This window comes from Ranitomeya variabilis, chromosome 6 (assembly GCF_051348905.1).
Source record: "Ranitomeya variabilis isolate aRanVar5 chromosome 6, aRanVar5.hap1, whole genome shotgun sequence".
Taxonomy (NCBI): domain Eukaryota; kingdom Metazoa; phylum Chordata; class Amphibia; order Anura; family Dendrobatidae; genus Ranitomeya; species Ranitomeya variabilis.
In genome coordinates, this window is record NC_135237.1 from 469527476 (window position 1) to 469548957 (window position 21482).

The 21482-nt window shown below is 43.6% G+C and overlaps 1 protein-coding gene across 3 annotated transcripts in view; it reads left to right on the forward strand.

The window, feature by feature from the left end:
- Positions 1–21482, forward strand: part of TRIM55 (tripartite motif containing 55) — a 273771-nt gene that overhangs the window by 218058 nt on the left and 34231 nt on the right. The window contains exons 9-10 of one of the 3 annotated variants that reach the window (XM_077270601.1): positions 2484–2762; positions 15957–16047. The exons of 1 other annotated variant lie outside the window; for it this stretch is intronic. In XM_077270601.1, the coding sequence (XP_077126716.1) occupies positions 2484–2762; positions 15957–16047 (370 nt within the window). The remainder of the gene's footprint in view (positions 1–2483; positions 2763–15956; positions 16048–21482) is intronic. One more of the 3 variants, XM_077270600.1, reaches the window with a different exon arrangement.

The following is a 21482-nucleotide window of genomic DNA, read 5'->3' on the forward strand; positions in this document are numbered from 1 at the left end:
AAACTGCATCCGCTGCCCACGTTGTGCTATATTAACACACTGTCCGTCGGTACATCGGGCCGACGGTTTGCGACGGCCCGTACCAACGGACTAGTGTGAAAGTAGCCTTAGAGTGTTGATCCAGGGAACTAGTCTGATTGCCGTATGTGGAGTCGGGAAGGAATTTTTTTCCCCAAGGTGGAGCTTACTCTTTGCCACATGGTTTTTTTTTGCCTTCCTCTGGATCATCATGTTAGGGCATGCTAGGTTAGGCTATGGGTTGAACTAGATGGACTTAAAGTCTTCCTTCAACCTTAATAACTATGTTACTATGTTCTTATTGTAATGAGCATATTGTAGATTAAGACTGAAGGCAATAAAATCACAAAGGACACATATGGAAACAAAGGGAAAAGAAATGTGTTACACAAACCAGAGTTAAACCTTTGATACCCAGCTTTACACCCCCATGGCATTCTCTGAAGTAGCTTCATCAGGTTGTCACCTGGTATGGCTTCCAATGATCAGGTCTGCCTCACCAAGAGTTCATTTGTGGAATCACAGGTCTTCAGATAGTGTTAGCAACTATCAGGTGTGTTTTGCAGAGGAAATGTTGTAACAAAGTTTTATATAGTGCTGAGTCCTATTCCACAACTGTTCTAAGCCAGAATATGGCAAGAATCACTCAATTAAAGAGAAGCTAGAGTCCATCACTGTTTTAAAAGACCACTCCAGTGATTTTTTTCTTAAAATTTCTCCTTTTATTAGCAAGTATGTATATTAATTGCAGAAATATACTCTCTCTCAAATTTTCTCAATGTAAATCTGAGATATGTTGTGAGTCTCATAGACTTACATTGAGAAAATAACCATCGCTCGTCACAAAAGATGCTGTGCGATCAGTAAATGTTACAGATGTGGTCACATAGTGCTGGAACAGAACAGAGCCCAACTGAAAATGGCAGACGTCGGCAAGTAGTGAATAATAATACTTAATGCATTAATTACAGATACATACATTACTGCTTACAAATGGAGAAATAAAAAAAAATCAGTAGAGTGCCCCATTAAAATGTGAAGATCAGTCAATCTGGAATATTTTTAGAACCTTAATGGTATCTTCGAGTCAAAAAAACCATTAATCGCTATGATGAAACTGGCTCTCTTGAGGACTGCACCAGAAAAGGAAGATCAAGAAATACATCTGCTGCAGAGGATAAGGTAATCAGTGACCAACTTCAGGAACTGACAGCACCTCAGATAACAGCCCTCATAAATGGTGCCCAGACATCAAATAGCAAACGCATCTCAATGTCATAGTTCCAGAGGAGACTGTGAGAAGCAGGTCTGCATGGTTGAACTGTCACAAGGAAGAATCTACTGAAGTAAACAAGAAGAAGAGACTTGTTTGGACCAAGCAATACAAAGATCAGACATTAGATCAGTGGAAATTTGTACTGTGATCCAATGGGTCAAAATGTAAGATTTTTGTTAGCAACTGACATGCCTTTGTGAGATGCAGACACAGGGTGTGAATGGTTTCTACATGTGACAGTGCATAGCTGCCTTACTGGTGACACAGTTGGTGATTTTTTCCAAATTAAAGGCACACTAACCAAGCATAGTGACCACAGCATTCTGCAACAATATGCCATTCCATCTGGTTTGCAGTTAGTGGGACCATTAGTTGGGTTGCAACAGGACAGTGTTCCAAAACACACATCCAAGCTATTAATGGGCTATTGGAGCAAAGAGAAGGAGTTGTGGTCAAATTACAAGGGTGGTATCTTGAGGAATTTAAGGATTAGCACTTCTTTACTCCATGTTTCCATGTATTTTCCTTTGTTTTTTTGCTGTCTTCAGTCTGGATCTACAATGTGCACATTCCAATAAGAACAAAGAAAACCATTGCATGACCTGGTGTGTCCAAACCTTTTACTGGATCTGTATGTATGTGAGACAGATGGAGATCGCTGAGCGCAGTATTGTAAGTTGCATAGATACTGAGTGGGGTATTTGTGCGCAATCATGCCACTCCATTCAACTCTGACCACATAGAGGGAAAATAGATTTCAGGACACAATTCTCTTGACCAATTGGGATCTTGGCAATACATTTCTCACCTTTTCAAAGCATATCTTATAAATGTCTTTTTTTTAGGATAAACCCCTTTAAGTATAATCTTTTATTATCTAAAGATCATGCTTTTTTCCTGCTGGCTACAAATCCCTTGTGTTTCAATTGTATGATTACGTAAATCTTATATTATTAATCCTGACTTTTTTATTTCTTTACTATATCTGACTCTGTAAGCTTTTGCATGGAACACACAGTTGCAGAATAAATTAACGATACCATCGTCATTAGGACCTTAACACTATTACGCCTTGAGATCTGGCTTGCTCTGCGATATGTTGCCTTATAAGCTGAATCTAAATGTCCTAAAGACTGAGGTTGCAATGCAGAAGATAACATGACTTTCTGTTCTATTTGTTCTGATAAAGGGTGGTGTTGAGCCAAGTGGTAATCAACAGACTCCTAACGTTCAAGTGCTCTCAACTGCAGAAACGTCAAACCCCTTGTTTTACCCTAGCTGGTATAAGAGCCAAGCACAGCAACAATCTAAACCAAACAAGCTCCAGCTGAATGACGCTGTGGGTCAAATAGATCACTCCATTCCTAAGGAAATGACTGTAAAGAAAGTAGACCCAACGGCAGGACTCATTGAGGAGAGTGTGGTAGTGGCTGGTAAGGAAACCAGTCCATCTGCAAATAATTCCCAGGTCAGTCTTTATGTCCATGTTGCCTATATGTGCAGTGACTGTGCTACGCCAATAAAAAAAACACAAAAACATCTTTTTCTATTGCTAAAGAAAACAGAGTTAAGCCTCATTCGGATGTCTGGTTATCGCATGCTAGAAAAAAGGACTGATAATTTTGATCAGAGTTTGATCAGAGTCTGGTTTGGTCAGTTTTTCTTGTACGTTCAGAAAAAAACATTTCTCCACCTTTTCCTATGTGACAGTTCATGAAAATCGGACCACGCTTGGATGTCTTCCAAGTGCAGTCTGATTTTTTCAAGGACCTGTATATACTTGCATTGCCAATTTTGATCCGACACTTGGATCAAAATTGAACGTGTCTCCGCGATTTTCCATGGACTTCTTGGTCAGCAAAAATTCATGGCAGGCCACAGATAGCATTTGTACAAGAAAATTGGATGTCTGAGAGAGCCTTACTAAAAGTGAAGATTAAAAATACATTATAATACTTCTTTGTTGCTCTGGAATAAACCACTAACCCTTAGTTTAGTATTAGTTTCTGGTTTTAGTTTATTAATATACCTTAGGCTCACCAGAAAATTTATTTTAGAGTTAAAATTAATTATTAAAAAAGGTTGTAAAAATGTTTCAAATATTTTTTACATTTAATATTGTTTTATAATCTTAAATTGTGCTTCATAATTGTGCAAGGAACAGTTAAAAGTATATCACACAGAAGAACCGGTCTACACCACAAAAAAAATCTTGGTTAATTCAAACTCCATTAAAAACCATACAGCATCAGACAAGCTCTTACTAATAGCTCCCCAAAAAAAATGTGACATTCCAACTATGTAATTAAAAGTTTATTTCTCATTAGATGCTTTATGTTTTTTTAATGGGTGCTGAATAAACTTTCGCTGTCACTTTGGTGCTGTCTTCTATTGTGAGAAATTTCCGCCTCCCCGAGCAATTCTGTGAGTGAAAAGCTGATTAATTTGATTTACCTGTAGTTTGTGGGTAAGCGAATTGCTAGTGTTATCTTTACCGGAAATCTATATTCTTTACCTATTCTGTACAGTGCTAGCTCTGGACATCTTTAATAACCAAAGTGTAATTTTTAAGTTTATGAAAGTAGCAAGATAGTATTCTTTCCTTCATGTAGGCATAGGCTTGTCAGTCACTGACAGTGGGCGGAAAGGAGCTATTGGGGACCCACCTGCACAAATAGTCACCCGTGCGGCTCTGTCCCCAGCGCCTATTAAAAGTATGTTTTTCTCTAAAATGCTGCAGCATTTCAGAGTCGAACATACATTGCTGTGATCTACAGCCAATGGCTAATACATGCTGCCCACAGATTGGACAACATGTATTAGCTGTCAGGTCCCCTTTAAAAAGCCATTTATTGAAATAAATTAAGTCAAAGTATCACCCATTATCTAATCATACATATGTAGCAAAGTTTATCATAAAAAAACAATCTTGATAACTAATCACTAGAGATTAAAGATAGGCGGACCCCTGGATGTTCAGTTCCGGCAGGTTCGGCAGGCTCAGACGAACACTTAAAAAAGTTCAGGTTCGGGTACTAAAACAGTACCCGGACCCCATTCACTTGAATGGGGGACCCAAAAATCCATTGTTTTCCATGCTTTTATGTGCATGACAGCGTGGCAAACACTGCTTCTGATCGGCGGTAAAATCATGCTCACAGCATGAGCTCGCAGCTGTGACCGAAGGTAAGTTTACCTCTCTGTCACTGGCGTCGGCTGATGGGACTACTGCTCCCATCAGCTGATGCCTACTGATGCTAATTACAGTGAGAGAAGGTGGCGGCTAATGGGAGTATACATCAGTCGGTGCCTACACTCAAATTAAATATTTTTTTAAAAAATGCGTGGGTTCCTCTGTATTTTTGATAACGAGCCAGGAAAAACTGACAGCTGGGGCTGCAACCCTCAGCTGTCAGAGTTAGCAATATTGGTTATTAAGAATAGAGGCATCCTCATGCTGTTTTTTCAATTATTTAAAGGGAATCTGTGACCTAATTTTGGCCCTATAAACTGCAGCCACCACCATCAGGGACTTATCTACAGCATTCTGCAATGCTGTAGATAAGTCCCCGATGTAACTTGAAAGATAAGAAAAACAAGTTAAATTATACTCACCCAGGGGCGGTCTTGGGCGGTCCGGGTCCGATGGGCGTCGTAGGTCTGGGTACTGCAGTGAGCAGGTGCCGGGAAAGGTCACAGAGGCCCAGCACCTGCGCACTGCAGTACTTTGCTCTGCCCTCAGGAGGGCAGATAAAGTACGCCTGCGCAGGAGCCACGACAGGAAGCAAAGAAGAGGACGACATCGTATGAAGATGGGAGGCACCAGACCGCGATGCCCATCGGACCGGACCGCATCGGGACCGCCCCTGGGTGAGTATAATCTAACTTGTTTTTCTTATCTTTCAGGTTACATCGGTGGCTTTTCTACAGCATTACAGAATGCAGAAGGCCAAAATTAGATTCCCTTTAGAATGACAGATTCCCTTTAAATAAATAATTTAAAAAATGGCTAAAGCAGACAGCTGGGGGCTGGTATTCTTAGGCTGGTAAGGGGCCATGGATATTGACTCCCCCAGCCTAAAAATATTAGCCCGCAGCAGCCCACAAAAGGCACATCTATTAGATGCGCCAGCTCTGGCACTTTGCCCTGCTTTTCCCACTTGCCCTGTAGCAGTGCAGAGGCGATTTCACTGCCTGTCTGCTTTAGCAAGGCTGGTTGTCAAAAATGGGGGGACCCCAAGCTATTTTCTTAAATTATTTATTTAAATAACTCAAAAAACAGCGTGGAGACCCCACTATTCTTGATAACCAGACTTGATAACACTGACAGCTGAGTGTTGCAGCCTGCAGCTGTTAGTTTTGCCTGGCTGGTTATCAAAAATACAGGGGAACCTATGCCATTTTTTTTAAATTATTTATTTAGAGAGCAGGCTCTGGCTGATGTATCACAGCCACTGGCTCATGCTGTCAATTGACAGTGTGGGAACCATGGCTCTCTGACCGGTGGTAAAGACTTTACACCCAATCAGGATCAGTGTTTGGGGGGCCGAACCCAAACAGTAACACGGACTTCCTGGTGAAGTCCGTATTCGGTGTCTGTGCGTGAACAGTAGGTGCTCGGTACAGACGCCGAACTTTACTGTTTGGGTTCTACCATCTCTGCTAGAGAAAAGCAAATTTATTTGAGTGGTAATGAATTCTTCTCAAATTTTGCAAAAACTTGTATTCTCCAGTATATTTGTAATTTGCTTAGTGCGAATTCAACAAAATGGCAATCATATGCAGCAGCCATTTTGATGAAGCCTAGGGATCTGAGCAAATGGTTAAAAAAAGTGATGATAATAATAGTACTCACCTCACTGATCATATGTCTCAACTCCTCGCATCCAGCCATCCTGGCCTATGCACCTCTTCTTTTCAGCTTCCCCATTTTGTGCATCTTATTTCATGCCACTAAAAAAATAGTACTTGTCCTACAAAAAACAAGACCTTATATAATTATGTAAATAGAAAAATAAAAATGTTATAGATCTTTGTAAGGCGTGGATGAAAAATAAAAGTGAAAAAATGAAAAATAACTGCATTCTTAAAGCAGATGCCCAATTTCCAATTTTTTTAAAGGCAGGGCAATTGATTTATTGTCAACAAAGCTAAAATAAAATGCCTATTTAGAGAGGTATTCTGTGAAATCTAATACAACCCCTGGCAAAAATTATGGAATCACCGGCCTTGGAGGATGTTCATTCAGTTGTTTAATTTTGTAGAAAAAAAGCAGATCACAGACATGGCACAAAACTAAAGTCATTTCAAATGGCAACTTTCTGGCTTTAATAAACACTAAATGAAATCAAGAACAAGAAATGTGGTAGTTAGTAATGGTTACTTTTTAACAAAGCATAAGGAAAAAATTATGGAATCACTCAATTCAGAGGAAAAAATTATGGATCACTCTGTAAATTTTCATACCCAAAAAAAAACACCTGCATCAAATTACATCTGCTTGTTAGTCTGCATCTAGAAAGGAGTTATCACACCTTGGAGAGCTGTTGCACCAAGTGGACTGACATGAATCATGGCTCCAACACGAGAGATGTCAATTGAAACAAAGGAGAGGATCATCAAACTCTTAAAAGAGGGTAAGTCATCATGCAATGTTGCAAAAGATGTTGGTTGTTCACGGTCAGCTGTGTCTAAAATCTGGACCAAATACAAACAACATGGGAAGGTTGTTAAAGGCAAACATACTGGTAGACCAAGGAAGACATCAAAGCATCAAGACCGGAAACTTAAAGTAATATGTCTCCAAAACAGGAAATGTACAACAAAACAAATGAGGAACAAATGGGTGGAAACTGGAGTCAACGTCTGTGACCGAACTGTACGAAACCGCCTAAAGGAAATGGGATTTACATACAGAAAAGCTAAACGAAAGCCATCATTAACACCTAAACAGAAAAAAACAACAAGGTTGTAACGCCGCTGGGTTTATACCTCGTTTCTTCGGCGTTACTTTTGCATTTCTCTGCTTTAACCCTTTCTCCTCTCCCCCTAATGTGCAGGGATACTGTTGTCTGTTACCTGTATGGATGCTGCTCAGTTCCCTGCCACCGCTGCGTAGCTGTACATGTGCTGTGATGACTTTGCTCTGCTGCATGGCCACTCGCATGTGCGGTCCCTGGCTGCCGCTTGGAAGCTAGCCTTGGCTTGCGAGGTCCTCTGCAGCTGGTGCATGGCTTCTCACGTGTGTCCAGGCTAGCAGCCGCTGCCAGGTGCCCTAAGCCACAGTTCCTGTGCTGTCAGTGCTATAATGGTTTCTGTTTGTGCTTAGGGTGCGCGCGGCCACACCTACCCTGCTTTTATCAGGGTTTGAGTGTGCACCTGTGTTGCTTCCTCAGCCTATTGCTGAGGAGCAGCTCCTATATAAACTTCCTCTTTGCTACTGGGCGTGGCCAGAGCATTGCATTGTGTTTCTGTGTCTTGCCTTGTGAGGTATCCAGCTCCCGTTCTGTCTGCAGTATGTTCTGGGAGAGCTGATGCCTGTCTCTCGCCTGTTCTGGGGGCCGAGTACCCAGATCCGCCTATCCTGGAGGCTGTATATCCAGATCTGTTTGTGTCTTGTTTACCCGCCTGTTCTGGGGGCAGAGTACCCAGATCCGCCTATCCTGGAGGCTGAATATCCAGTACCTGATCCTGTCTGAACCTGTCTCTGTTATGTTTCTTAAAGTCCTTTTGTGTCTGGCACCCTGCACCCTGTTACTGAACTTTCCGGGCTCATCTTTCAAAGATGGAGTTCGGTGTTCTTGCTGAGCGCTTACTATTCTGTGCTCAGTCTTCCATGCGGTGCTAACCCTGTCTGGCCCAGTTCCAGTCCAGCGGAGTTAGCACCATCACGCTTGAGTTCCTTCCTAGGTCTGATGTCCGGTGCCTGACGGCCGAAGTTATGAACCTGATTACCTCCGCTACCTGGTCCTGTGCCCTCCGTGTCCCAGCCGATGACCTGGGCTGCCACGCCAGTGTCCAGCCTGTGTCTGATGTCCCTCCGGTGTCTGATGTCCTGATTCCTGGGCTGCCACGCCAGTGTCCCAGCCGATGACCTGGGCTGCCACGCCAGTGTCCCAGATGTCTTTCCGGTATTCCCGATGTCCTTTCGGTGTCCGATGTCCTGATTCCTGGGCTGCCACGCCAGTGTCCCAGCCGATTACCTGGGCTGCCACGCCAGTGTCCCAGATGTCCTGCCTGTGTCCAGATCTTCTGTCTATGTCCAGATTTCCTGTCTGTGTCCAGCTGTCCTGCCTACGTCCAGATCTTCTGTCTGTGTCCAGATGTGTCCTGCCTGTGTCCAGATGTCCTGCCTGTGTCCTGAGGTCCACCCTGAGATGACGTCCTTCTGGATCGGTGTCTGATGTTCTCCTGCTGAGCCTGTGCTACGCCTGAGGCCTGAGAGAGAGGCCGTCCTAGTAAGCCCGTGCCAGATGACCCTGGACTGCATCACCCCGTGATGACACCTGCCTGGTGTCTGATGTTCTCCAGCTGAGCCTGTGCTACGCCTGAGGCCTGAGAGAGAGGCCGTCCTAGTATGCCCGTGCCAGATGACCCGGGACTGCATCAACCCGTGATGACTCCTGCCATCGTCAGACGTCCATCTAAGCCTGTGTTCCTGATGTCCTGCCTGTGTTCCTGATGTCCTGCCTGTGTTCCTGAGGTCCACCCCGAGATGACGTCCTTCTGGGATCGGTGTCTGATGTTCTCCTGCTGAGCCTGTGCTACGTCCTATGCCTGAAAGATTGGCTGTCCTAGTATGCCCGTGCCAGATGAACCTGGACTGCATCAACCCGTGATGACTCCTGCCATCGTCAGACGTCCATCTACGCCTGTGTTCCTGATGTCCTGCCTGTGTTCCTGATGTCCTGCCTGTGTTCCTGATGTCCTGCCTGTGTTCCTGATGTCCTGCCTGTGTTCCTGATGTCCTGCCTGTGTTCCTGATGTCCTGCCTGTGTTCCTGATGTCCTGCCTGTGTTCCTGATGTTCTACCTGTGTTCCTGATGTCCTGAGGTCCACCCCGAGATGACGTCCTTCTGGGATCGGTGTCTGATGTTCTCCTGCTGAGCCTGTGCTACGTCCTAGGCCTGAAAGATTGGCTGTCCTAGTATGCCCGTGCCAGATGACCCTGGACTTCATCAACCCGTGATGACTCCCGCCATTGTCTGACGTCTGAGTCGTGTACCCTTCCTAGACATGTGGAATCGGGATCCTGACATCATTATGTTCTTGTTATGTACTGTGCTATCATTTAAGTAAACTTTGTTTCTTCATACCTGAAGTTGTGCGGTGTAGTCTAGTTCTGCATATCTACATCTTGTTCACATGCTCAGCTGCCACAGTCCCTGCTCGCTACCGTTCCCTAGTCTGGGTAGGTCCAGGTTACTCTGTGGTCCAGTGGGTCCACATTGCGTTCCTTTTTGGGACGCTCGCCCACGTCGTCATGGTCTGGCGACGTGGAGGTGTCGGCTCGGCCACGTTTTGTGGTCGCAGCCGTGACAGAATGCTCTGGCCATGGACTCCGCTAAGCATGTGTGAACTGCAGAACTTTCCTGAGCCCCGTTTGGTCAGCGGATGAGACTGCTCGGAACCCACTTGGTAGTGGACTATATTGCCAAATCCAGCGCTTGGTCAGCGGTTGGATTGTTTGAGCTATGAACTCTGCTGCCATATTGTGAACTGTGGGACTTACCGCCTTACCCAAAAAGAATTTTCTTTGAAACTTTTTTTTGGGGTCTTCAGCAGAGGGGGCCTGAGGAGGGGATACTGTAACGCCGCTGGGTTTATACCTCGTTTCTTCGGCGTTACTTTTGCATTTCTCTGCTTTAACCCTTTCTCCTCTCCCCCTAATGTGCAGGGATACTGTTGTCTGTTACCTGTATGGATGCTGCTCAGTTCCCTGCCACCGCTGCGTAGCTGTACATGTGCTGTGCTGACTTTGCTCTGCTGCATGGCCACTCGCATGTGCGGTCCCTGGCTGCCGCTTGGAAGCTAGCCTTGGCTTGCGAGGTCCTCTGCAGCTGGTGCATGGCTTCTCACGTGTGTCCAGGCTAGCAGCCGCTGCCAGGTGCCCTAAGCCACAGTTCCTGTGCTGTCAGTGCTATAATGGTTTCTGTTTGTGCTTAGGGTGCGCGCGGCCACACCTACCCTGCTTTTATCAGGGTTTGAGTGTGCACCTGTGTTGCTTCCTCAGCCTATTGCTGAGGAGCAGCTCCTATATAAACTTCCTCTTTGCTACTGGGCGTGGCCAGAGCATTGCATTGTGTTTCTGTGTCTTGCCTTGTGAGGTATCCAGCTCCCGTTCTGTCTGCAGTATGTTCTGGGAGAGCTGATGCCTGTCTCTCGCCTGTTCTGGGGGCCGAGTACCCAGATCCGCCTATCCTGGAGGCTGTATATCCAGATCTGTTTGTGTCTTGTTTACCCGCCTGTTCTGGGGGCAGAGTACCCAGATCCGCCTATCCTGGAGGCTGAATATCCAGTACCTGATCCTGTCTGAACCTGTCTCTGTTATGTTTCTTAAAGTCCTTTTGTGTCTGGCACCCTGCACCCTGTTACTGAACTTTCCGGGCTCATCTTTCAAAGATGGAGTTCGGTGTTCTTGCTGAGCGCTTACTATTCTGTGCTCAGTCTTCCATGCGGTGCTAACCCTGTCTGGCCCAGTTCCAGTCCAGCGGAGTTAGCACCATCACGCTTGAGTTCCTTCCTAGGTCTGATGTCCGGTGCCTGACGGCCGAAGTTATGAACCTGATTACCTCCGCTACCTGGTCCTGTGCCCTCCGTGTCCCAGCCGATGACCTGGGCTGCCACGCCAGTGTCCAGCCTGTGTCTGATGTCCCTCCGGTGTCTGATGTCCTGATTCCTGGGCTGCCACGCCAGTGTCCCAGCCGATGACCTGGGCTGCCACGCCAGTGTCCCAGATGTCTTTCCGGTATTCCCGATGTCCTTTCGGTGTCCGATGTCCTGATTCCTGGGCTGCCACGCCAGTGTCCCAGCCGATGACCTGGGCTGCCACGCCAGTGTCCCAGATGTCCTGCCTGTGTCCAGATCTTCTGTCTATGTCCAGATGTCCTGTCTGTGTCCAGCTGTCCTGCCTACGTCCAGATCTTCTGTCTGTGTCCAGATGTGTCCTGCCTGTGTCCAGATGTCCTGCCTGTGTCCTGAGGTCCACCCTGAGATGACGTCCTTCTGGATCGGTGTCTGATGTTCTCCTGCTGAGCCTGTGCTACGCCTGAGGCCTGAGAGAGAGGCCGTCCTAGTAAGCCCGTGCCAGATGACCCTGGACTGCATCACCCCGTGATGACACCTGCCTGGTGTCTGATGTTCTCCAGCTGAGCCTGTGCTACGCCTGAGGCCTGAGAGAGAGGCCGTCCTAGTATGCCCGTGCCAGATGACCCGGGACTGCATCAACCCGTGATGACTCCTGCCATCGTCAGACGTCCATCTAAGCCTGTGTTCCTGATGTCCTGCCTGTGTTCCTGATGTCCTGCCTGTGTTCCTGAGGTCCACCCCGAGATGACGTCCTTCTGGGATCGGTGTCTGATGTTCTCCTGCTGAGCCTGTGCTACGTCCTATGCCTGAAAGATTGGCTGTCCTAGTATGCCCGTGCCAGATGAACCTGGACTGCATCAACCCGTGATGACTCCTGCCATCGTCAGACGTCCATCTACGCCTGTGTTCCTGATGTCCTGCCTGTGTTCCTGATGTCCTGCCTGTGTTCCTGATGTCCTGCCTGTGTTCCTGATGTCCTGCCTGTGTTCCTGATGTCCTGCCTGTGTTCCTGATGTCCTGCCTGTGTTCCTGATGTTCTACCTGTGTTCCTGAGGTCCACCCCGAGATGACGTCCTTCTGGGATCGGTGTCTGATGTTCTCCTGCTGAGCCTGTGCTATGTCCTAGGCCTGAAAGATTGGCTGTCCTAGTATGCCCGTGCCAGATGACCCTGGACTTCATCAACCCGTGATGACTCCCGCCATTGTCTGACGTCTGAGTCGTGTACCCTTCCTAGACATGTGGAATCGGGATCCTGACATCATTATGTTCTTGTTATGTACTGTGCTATCATTTAAGTAAACTTTGTTTCTTCATACCTGAAGTTGTGCGGTGTAGTCTAGTTCTGCATATCTACATCTTGTTCACATGCTCAGCTGCCACAGTCCCTGCTCGCTACCGTTCCCTAGTCTGGGTAGGTCCAGGTTACTCTGTGGTCCAGTGGGTCCACATTGCGTTCCTTTTTGGGACGCTCGCCCACGTCGTCATGGTCTGGCGACGTGGAGGTGTCGGCTCGGCCACGTTTTGTGGTCGCAGCCGTGACAAAGGTTACAATGGGCTAAGAAAAAGCAATTGTGGACTGTGGATGAAAGTCATATCCAGTGATGAATCACTAATCTGCATTGGGCAAGGTGATGATGCTATAACTTTTGTTTGGTGCCGTTCCAATGAGATTTAGAAAGATGACTACCTGAAGAGAACATGCAAATTTCCACAGTGATTGATGATATGGGGCTGCATGTCAAGTAAAGGCACTGGGGAGATGGCTGTCATTACACCTTCAATAAATGCACAAGTTTATGTTGATATTTTGGACACTTTTTTTATCCCATCAATTGAAAAAATGTTTGGTGATGATGAAATCATTTTTCAAGATGATAATGCATCCTGCCATAGAGCAAAGACTGTGCAAACATTCCTTGAAAAAAGACACATAAGGTCAATGTCATGGCCTGCAAATTGTCAGGATCTCAATCCAATTGAAAATCTTTGGTGGAAGTTGAAGACTTGACAAGGCTCCAATCTGCAAAGCTGATCTGGCAACAGCAATCAGAGACAGTTGGAGCCAGATTGATGAAGAGTACTGTATGACACTCATTAAGTCCATGCCTCAGAGACTGCAGGCTGTTATAAAAGCCAGAGGTGGTGCAACAAAATACTAATGACGTTTTGGAGTGTTTTTTTGTTTGTTTTTCATAATTCCATAATTGTTTCTTCAGAATTGAGTGATTCCATATTTTTTTCCCTATGCTTGGTTAACCCCTTCATGACCTTGGGATTTTCCGTTTTTCCATGTTCGTTTTTCACTCCCCTCCTTCCCAGAGCCATAACGTTTTTATTTTTCCGTCAATATGGCCATGTGAGGACTTATTTTTTGCGGGACGAGTTGTACTTTTGAACGACATCATTGGTTTTAGCATGTCGTGTACTAGAAAATGGGAAAAAAATTCCAAGTGCAGTGAAATTGCAAAAAACGTGCAGTCCCACACTTGTTTTTTGTTTGCTAAAAAAAAAAAAAAAAAAAAAAAAAAATTGCGCCATTTTCCGATACCCGTAGCGTCTCCATTTTTCATGATCTGGGGTCAGTTGAGGGCTTATTTTTTGCGTGCCGAGCTGGCATTTTTAATGATACCATTTTGGTGCAGATACGTTTTTTTGATCGCCCGTTATTGCATTTTAATGCAATGTCGCAGCGACCAAAAAAACGTAATTCTGGCGTTTCGAATTTTTTTCTCGCTACGCCGTTTAGCGATCAGGTTAATGCTTTTTTTTATTGATAGATCGGGCGATTCTGAACGCGGCGATACCAAATATGTGTAGTTTTTATTTTTTTTTAATTGATTTATTTTGATTGGGGAGAAAGGGGGGTGATTTAAACTTTTATATTTTTTTTATTTTTTTCACTTTTTTTTTACTTTTGCCATGCTTCAATAGCCTCCATGGGAGGGCTAGAAGCAGGCACAGCACGATCGGCTCTGCTACATAGCAGCGATCTGATGTTCGCTGCTATGTAGCAGAATGCAGGTGTGCTGTGAGCGCCGACCACAGGGTGGCGCTCACAGCTGCTGGGGATCAGTAACCATAGAGGTCTCAAGGACCTCTATGGTTACTATTCTGAAGCATCGCCGACCTCTGATCATGTGACGGGGGTCGGCGATGCGATCATTTCCAGAGGCCGGAAGCGGTAGTTAAATGCCGCTGTCTGCGTTTGACAGCGGCATTTAACTAGTTGATAGGTGCGGGCAGATCGCGATTCTGCCTGCGCCTATTGCGGGCACATGTCAGCTGTTCAAAACAGCTGACATGTCCCGGCTTTGATGCGGGCTCACCGCCGCAGCCCGCATCAAAGAGGGGCTTCTGACCTCGGACGTACTATCCCGTCCGAGGTCAGAATGGGGTTAAAAAAGTAATCATTACTGACTACCACAATTTTTGTTCTTGATTTCTTTTAGTGTTTCTTAAAGCCAGAAAGCTGCCATTTGAAATGATTTTAGTTTTGTGCCATGTCTGTGATCTGCTTTTTTTCTACAAAATTTAACAGCTGAATGAACATCCTCCAAGGCCGGTGATTCCATAATTTTTGCCAGTACTTGTATATGTAAAAACATAAAAGTGCTTGAACAAAAACTCTTGTACTTTTCCGAATCCCTTTAGAATTTATTAACAATCTTTTATATAAGTAACAGTTGGCAACATCCAGAAATTCAGAAATAATCCATAAAAAATGGGATACTTTCTGCAGTGTCCATATCTGTCGCCTTGTTGTATCCGTGATGGTTTTATAGTGAGAAGAACTTGTGCCGGTTATTGTGATTGTAATTTTCATGATTTTATTGTTCACAGAAAATTCTCTACCAAACCTACTGATGGCTTGTCCTAGGGAGTAACCTTTTACAGAACTTCTATTTAAAACTAAAGGTCGATAATACTGACATTTACAGATATTTTTACTTTTCAATAAAGCCAATTTGTGATAAAACTTTGAAACAAAAAACCCTAATATCCTATTGGTATTTTAAAGCAATTTTCCATGCCTATACCCTTCGGTAATAAAAATGATTTCTATTATTTTTCTTCATGGCTGTGAAAAGATTGGTTATAACACTTGCCAGTAATTTCCCTATAATTGGTAAATTCGATTAGAAAATTGCAGAGTCGGCCTCATATCCAAAGCTCAAAAACAGCACACGATATTTATGCACATGATAATATTTGTGGCTATACAATATGTGCAAACGTTTTGGGCAGGTATGGAAACATACTGCAAAATAAGAATGCATTAAAAAATAGCAGTGTTAATAGTTTATTTTTTTTTATCAATTAACAAAAAGCAAATTGAATTAACAAAAGAGAAATCTAAAATAAAATCATTATTTGGTGTGTCTGTCCTTGTCCTTCGAAATAACTTCAATTCTTCTAGGTACATTTCTACAAAGTCTGGGATTTTGTAGGATTATAGTCAGCTGTAAGAGTAACTATTAATACCAAACAGAAGAGAATAATCAGCATTTTCATATGTATGTTAAATGATATTCATAAACAGAGACAACTGTGTTGGAGGCTTAAAACTGGGTGGGGAACACCCAAACACTGCTAGAAAGGTGTGGTTGTGGAAGACAGTTTCATGTCACAAGTCATATACCATGGCAGGACTGTATATTACATGAATGGAAGACTTCTGTATAAATCCTAACAAATTGATGACCATTATTCAACTCATTGGGTTATTAGAATGTTTTTACTCTAAATTTCAATGGCATCATTCTCAGTGCTTGAATGATAAAGCTACGGATCCTAGTTGAAGCCTGTATTATCCTAATGTCAATGGTGAAAGCATGTTTTCTTATTTTCTCACAGGGATTAGTTCTCAGCTTATCAATTCTGACTATATTAATGATACTGCACCATCTCTGGAATCAAATTCAGTACATGATATTTACTTTTATGGGTAGGAAATTCTTTATTTTCTTCATTTACTAACAGATCATCTTCTCATGCTGTCTAACTAGTTTGCAAAAATGTGCTTTCAACTTCTTAATATAAAATACAACTCACAAAAAAAATGTGAAAATGCATTAAAGTAGGCCATGTCGAATTTAAACTTGTACAGAATATGGGTCACAGCCATGTATGTATATAGCGTTTTATAGAATCTAAGAACTGAAATATCATTCATCTGGAAGAATTCTTCTATATCGCAAAGTAAAGAAAGTCAAGAGTCGCAATTATTTGTGTGACCCAAAGTGATAATTTTATATTATTGCACTTGCAGTACGGCTGTTTGCTTCAGCCCGACCACTGGATTCCTGTGAAACTGTCAGGTCGGGTCATAAGACCTGTGGTCTGGAGCTGCATCTATTACAGGGATGGAACATGTGCCCTTATTTCTACTCATATAAAAGTGGCTTCATAGTGAGAATCTCATCCCTGCGCCAGTGCATTTGGGAAAGCTTCACCATCACAGCAGCAGTCACAGAAGACCTCCTGTAGTCTGCAGGTAGCAACACTTTTCTCCTGCCCACAAGGCGTACTTCTACCGACGAGTGAAGAGGGTGACGACTGGATGACACCTATCCCGCTCTCATTGCCTTCTAATATAAAGAGATGGAAATTCTGAAGATTTTATGTGCTGATTTACACAAGTAAAATCCCCAGGAGATTACAATAGCAGTGGAGTGGATGAGATTTTATCAAATCAATTCCATGAACTGCTTATTTTTCCTGCACAGAAATTGACCTGTTTGTGCCCATTGATATCTCCAACATTTCAATTTCTTTTGTGGATTTTACATTTTTTTAAAGCATCAAGGGTCAATTGATTAAAAAAAAATATTCTCTCTCTTGTGGACCTACCTTTTGGACCCTTTCTGCAACCTCAATAAGGGGCCCATTCAAACCTTTTTACATCAGGTCCAGCACTTTCTATTTCCGTCCCTGTCACTTAGGAAAGGGACAAAAGGCTAAACATGCTACACATGCTCTTGCCGTTTCTATTAAGCCAAAATTACATCAAAAAGTGTCAGTAGCTACCTCTTGGTTCCATTAAGACAAACCCTTTTGCAAATGCTGCTGATTTCACTGGGGTAACATGTTGGCTCTACAGAAAAGGGCTGTTACATTTTGAACAGCCAAGTGAATGGATAACTATGTAACACAGAGTACATATACACTATTCAACAGTGAAATTGCAACCAAGAATGAATGCCACTGGTCCTACTGGCCCATTCTAAGTTTCATTCCTGATAGATAAATAGCTTGGCGCTACATTCATTTGCTTGTGCAACCATTGGTATGGCCATTTCAACAAAGTGTCCAAGGAGCCATTTTTCAACTTTACAATACCAGGCTACATGCTATTTGTGCTACTGTGAGCTTCCCCTGTGGACAAAATGTGCATTCATGGCCTTCAGCACCTCTGGACTTGTCTTCCATTGAGAACATAAGGGACGGCATTGATCAGAAATTGTCAAAGCAGCTGCCAGCAGCGGATCTTGATGATTTGCATTCCCAAGTGCATTCAGTATGCAGAACATTCTTCAAAAACCTGTCACGTTCGATAACACTATTAACCTGCAAATATAGGGTTAATCAGCAGGTTAATACTATGCAAGACATCTTTCTCACATTATTAAAAGTGCGGCATCCAGGAGAAGATGTACTTTATTACTCCCAGGAGGTGCTGGATTTCAGTCATAGAGGTTTGCCAGCATGGCTTCAGACACTGCTCAGTACACAGTGAGAAGCAGCAAAGTATGCCCACAATTTGACTGACTGCTATCTCTGCACTGATGAACTGCAGAGCCAGCTGTCAGTCAACCACTTACTGAACATGGAGCGGCGACTGTAGCTGCACCGTCACGCCTGTATATCTGAAAGCTGCTGACTACTGGGAGGAATAAAGTTCATTTTCTCCTGGGTACTGTAGTTTCAGTAATGCAGCTGGACACCTTTCTAACACTATTAACCTGCAAATTAACAATATATCTGCAGGTTATTATTATTATTATTATTTATTTTCAGACCACCAGTGATCCCATGGGGTTGTACATGAGAAGGGCATAGATACAAAATACAAATATGAATTACAGTGAACAAACTAAATATGACAGACAGGTACAAAGGGGAAGAGGGCCCTGCCCTTGCAGGCTTAGGGTATGTGCACACATTGCGGATTTTGCTGCGGATCCGCAACGGTTTTGACGCTGCGGATTCGTAGCAGTTTTCCATGAGTTTACAGTACCATGTAAACCTATGGAAAACAAAATCCGCAGTGCACATGCTGCGGAAAAAAACGCACGGAAATGCTGCGTTGTTATTCCACAGCATGTTCATTCTTTGTGCGGATTCCACAGCGGTTTACACCTGCTCCATAATAGGAATCCGCAGGTGTAAAACCGCATGTGAAATCTGCACAAAAAGCGCAAAAAAAAGCAGTAAATCCATGGTAATTCCGCAGGTAATCCGCAGTGCGGTTTACCTGCGGATTTACCAAAATCAGTCCGGAAAAATCCGCAGGACTTTCCGCAACTTGTGCACAAACCCTTACTGTTTACAAGAAAATGGGGAAGGAGACAGTAGGTTGGGGAGTTGCGGCAGCTCCAGTGGTGGTGAGATGGCAACAAGGTCATTGCAGGCTGTAAGCTTTCTTGAAGTGATGAGTTTTCAAGTTCTGTCTGAAAGTTCCAAATGTGATGGATAATCGAACATGTTAGGGCACAGAATTCCAGAGGATGGGAGATACTCAGGAGACTTTTTGGAGATGATTGGGTGAGGAAAATACATGTATGGATGAGAGAAAGAGGTCTTGGGAGGACCAGGTATGCGTTGGAAGATATTAGGAGATTAATTTGGAGATATACAGAGGAGACGGATTATGGATGGCTTTGTAGGTGAATGTTAATAGTAGGTTAATAGCATTGTTCTACTTAACAGGTTGATTTAACAATCTCAGTGATAGCAAGCAAAGGTGTCTAAGGCTACGTTCACATTTGCGTTGTGCGCCGCAGCGCACAACGCAAACAAGAACGCGGCAAAACGCACGCTAAAACGCTGCGTTTTGCGCCGCATGCGTCCTTTTTGGCCGAAAGTTGGACGCAAAAAAAATGCAACTTGAAGCGTTTCTTGCGTTCAACGCTTGCGGCCATGCGGCGCAAAACGCAGCACAACGCATGTCCATGCGCCCCCATGTTAAATATAGGGGCGCATGACGCATGCGGCGCCGCTGCGGCGCCCGACGCTGCGGCGCTGACCGCAAATGTGAACGTAGCCTAAGTGCGTGTATTTCTGCAAATGGTGCTCATACTTAATTTTGACTTTTTCATCATTTTCATATTATGCGATTTCCAGAATTTTACAGCTTTTTCTTCTTGGTCTTGCAACTCCAGTCTTGAGGGGTGTCTTTTAACCATCTTTCTACTCGGGTAAATAGAGGGAGTCCCAAGAAAACACAGAGGACCAAAGGCTAGCACTGCTGAATCGTAGAGATGACTTACAGAAAGCAAAGGAAATTATGGCAAGCAGCATTCATTGCCTTCATTGACTTAATTGCGGCAGTTTACTAGTTTGAAATGTATCGTACATATAGAATGCATTCTTCTATAAAATATGTTTCATTTTCTGTAGATTGTGACTGATAATTATAGTTGAAAGACCCATGATTCAATCCCACTTTTTACGTTAAATAGCTCTTTTAATTCAATTACAAACACTGTATGAACTTACCGGCAGCAAGAAAGAACAGGGCTATGATTGAGCATTCTGCACAGTTCATTGACCTGCAGCTTCAATACTGCCTTAGAACTCACTTACTGACGTCCAGAGTAAACCTTTGTAGTTTCACGTCAATAGTCACCTGGGTATCTACCTTCTTAGCTCAATTAATTACATATTTATTCCTGTAAATGAGACACATGTGTATAGTCATTTTGAGACAATTATTTTCTTTGAATTTTCTCATTAATGCTGTTTGAAATGCAGAATTGCTTATGACCAAATAATACTTGTGATTCATATTTTATGACCAAGATGGTAAAAGTAAAGGGTTGTCCAAATGCCTGGTGACAAAAAAAGGACAGTAATTAAATAATTGAAGTATGTATATATTTTGAGTGAACTTGTTTTTATAAATTGCTGTAAATAATCTATAATACATTCTACCTTCTATCTTCCATCTTTTCACAATTGCAACATTTTTGGTCTACAAGTGACCTAAAGAGGTTGAAAAACTGCTGATTGAGCCTGAAGGTAATGTTGAGGACTAAGGCACCATGGCGTCAGAGGGAAATCAATTTATAGAATAAGACAACTGATCTGTCAACAGTCCCTTCAAAAATAAAAGCTTAATGGAAACTTGTGAAGCCTCTGTTAACACTAAGGGTACGTTCACACAGGACTTTTTTGCTGCTTTTTTTTTGCTGCTTTTTTTTATGCTAATTTTCAGCTGTTTATAGGTGCGTTTTTGGTGCGTTTTTTGGGTGCGTTTTTGGTGCGTTTTTTTTCATGCTTTTTTTGTGGTATATGGTGAATCAAACATGTTTGATGACTACACCAAAGACACTCAGTTAGTACTCAAGCACGCAGGTATTTACCTACTACCTGGTCATTTAATTTGTTAGAAAAGGACACCTCACAATGGCTCTTCACACCTGACAATGGCTCACAATGGCTCTTCACACCTCACTACCAGGAACTCCCTCACAATAGATCACAATCAGGACACCTCACAATGGCTCTCCACACCTGACAATGGCTCACAATGGCTCTTCACACCTCACTACCAGGAACTCCCTCACAATAGATCACAATCAGGACACCTCACAATGGCTCTTCACACCTCACAATGGCTCACAATGGCTCTTCACACCTCACTAACCACACCCCTAAGCTCTTGGCTGTGAGATCCCTTCCTGCTGGCCATGATTTTCTGCACAAAAAAAGCAGCAAATAATGCTACATGCGTTTTTTCAGCGTTTTTGCAGCGTTTTTTTCATCACCCATTCAAGTCAATGGGTGAAAAAACGCTGCAAAAACGCAGCAAAAACGCTGAAAGAAGTGACATGCCCTATGTCCAAAAAAAGCAGCAAAGCAGAAAAAACTGATCAAACAAAAAACCAACGTGTGTGCATGAGATTTCTGAAATCTCATAGGCTTTACTGGTACTGTAAAAAGCAGCTGAAAATTAGCATAAAAAAAAGCAGCAAAAAAAAGCAGCAAAAAAGTCCTGTGTGAACGTACCCTAATACTCCCAAGATTCAAACTGATTTTCTTCAGTATTTGGTCAATGTGCCAGTTAACTTTGACCTGCTTGTCCCATTAGGCTCTATTTTCTTTACCTTTACTGAATTGGGCCCTTTTCTCAATACTTTTTGCATGTTGTTCTGGTTT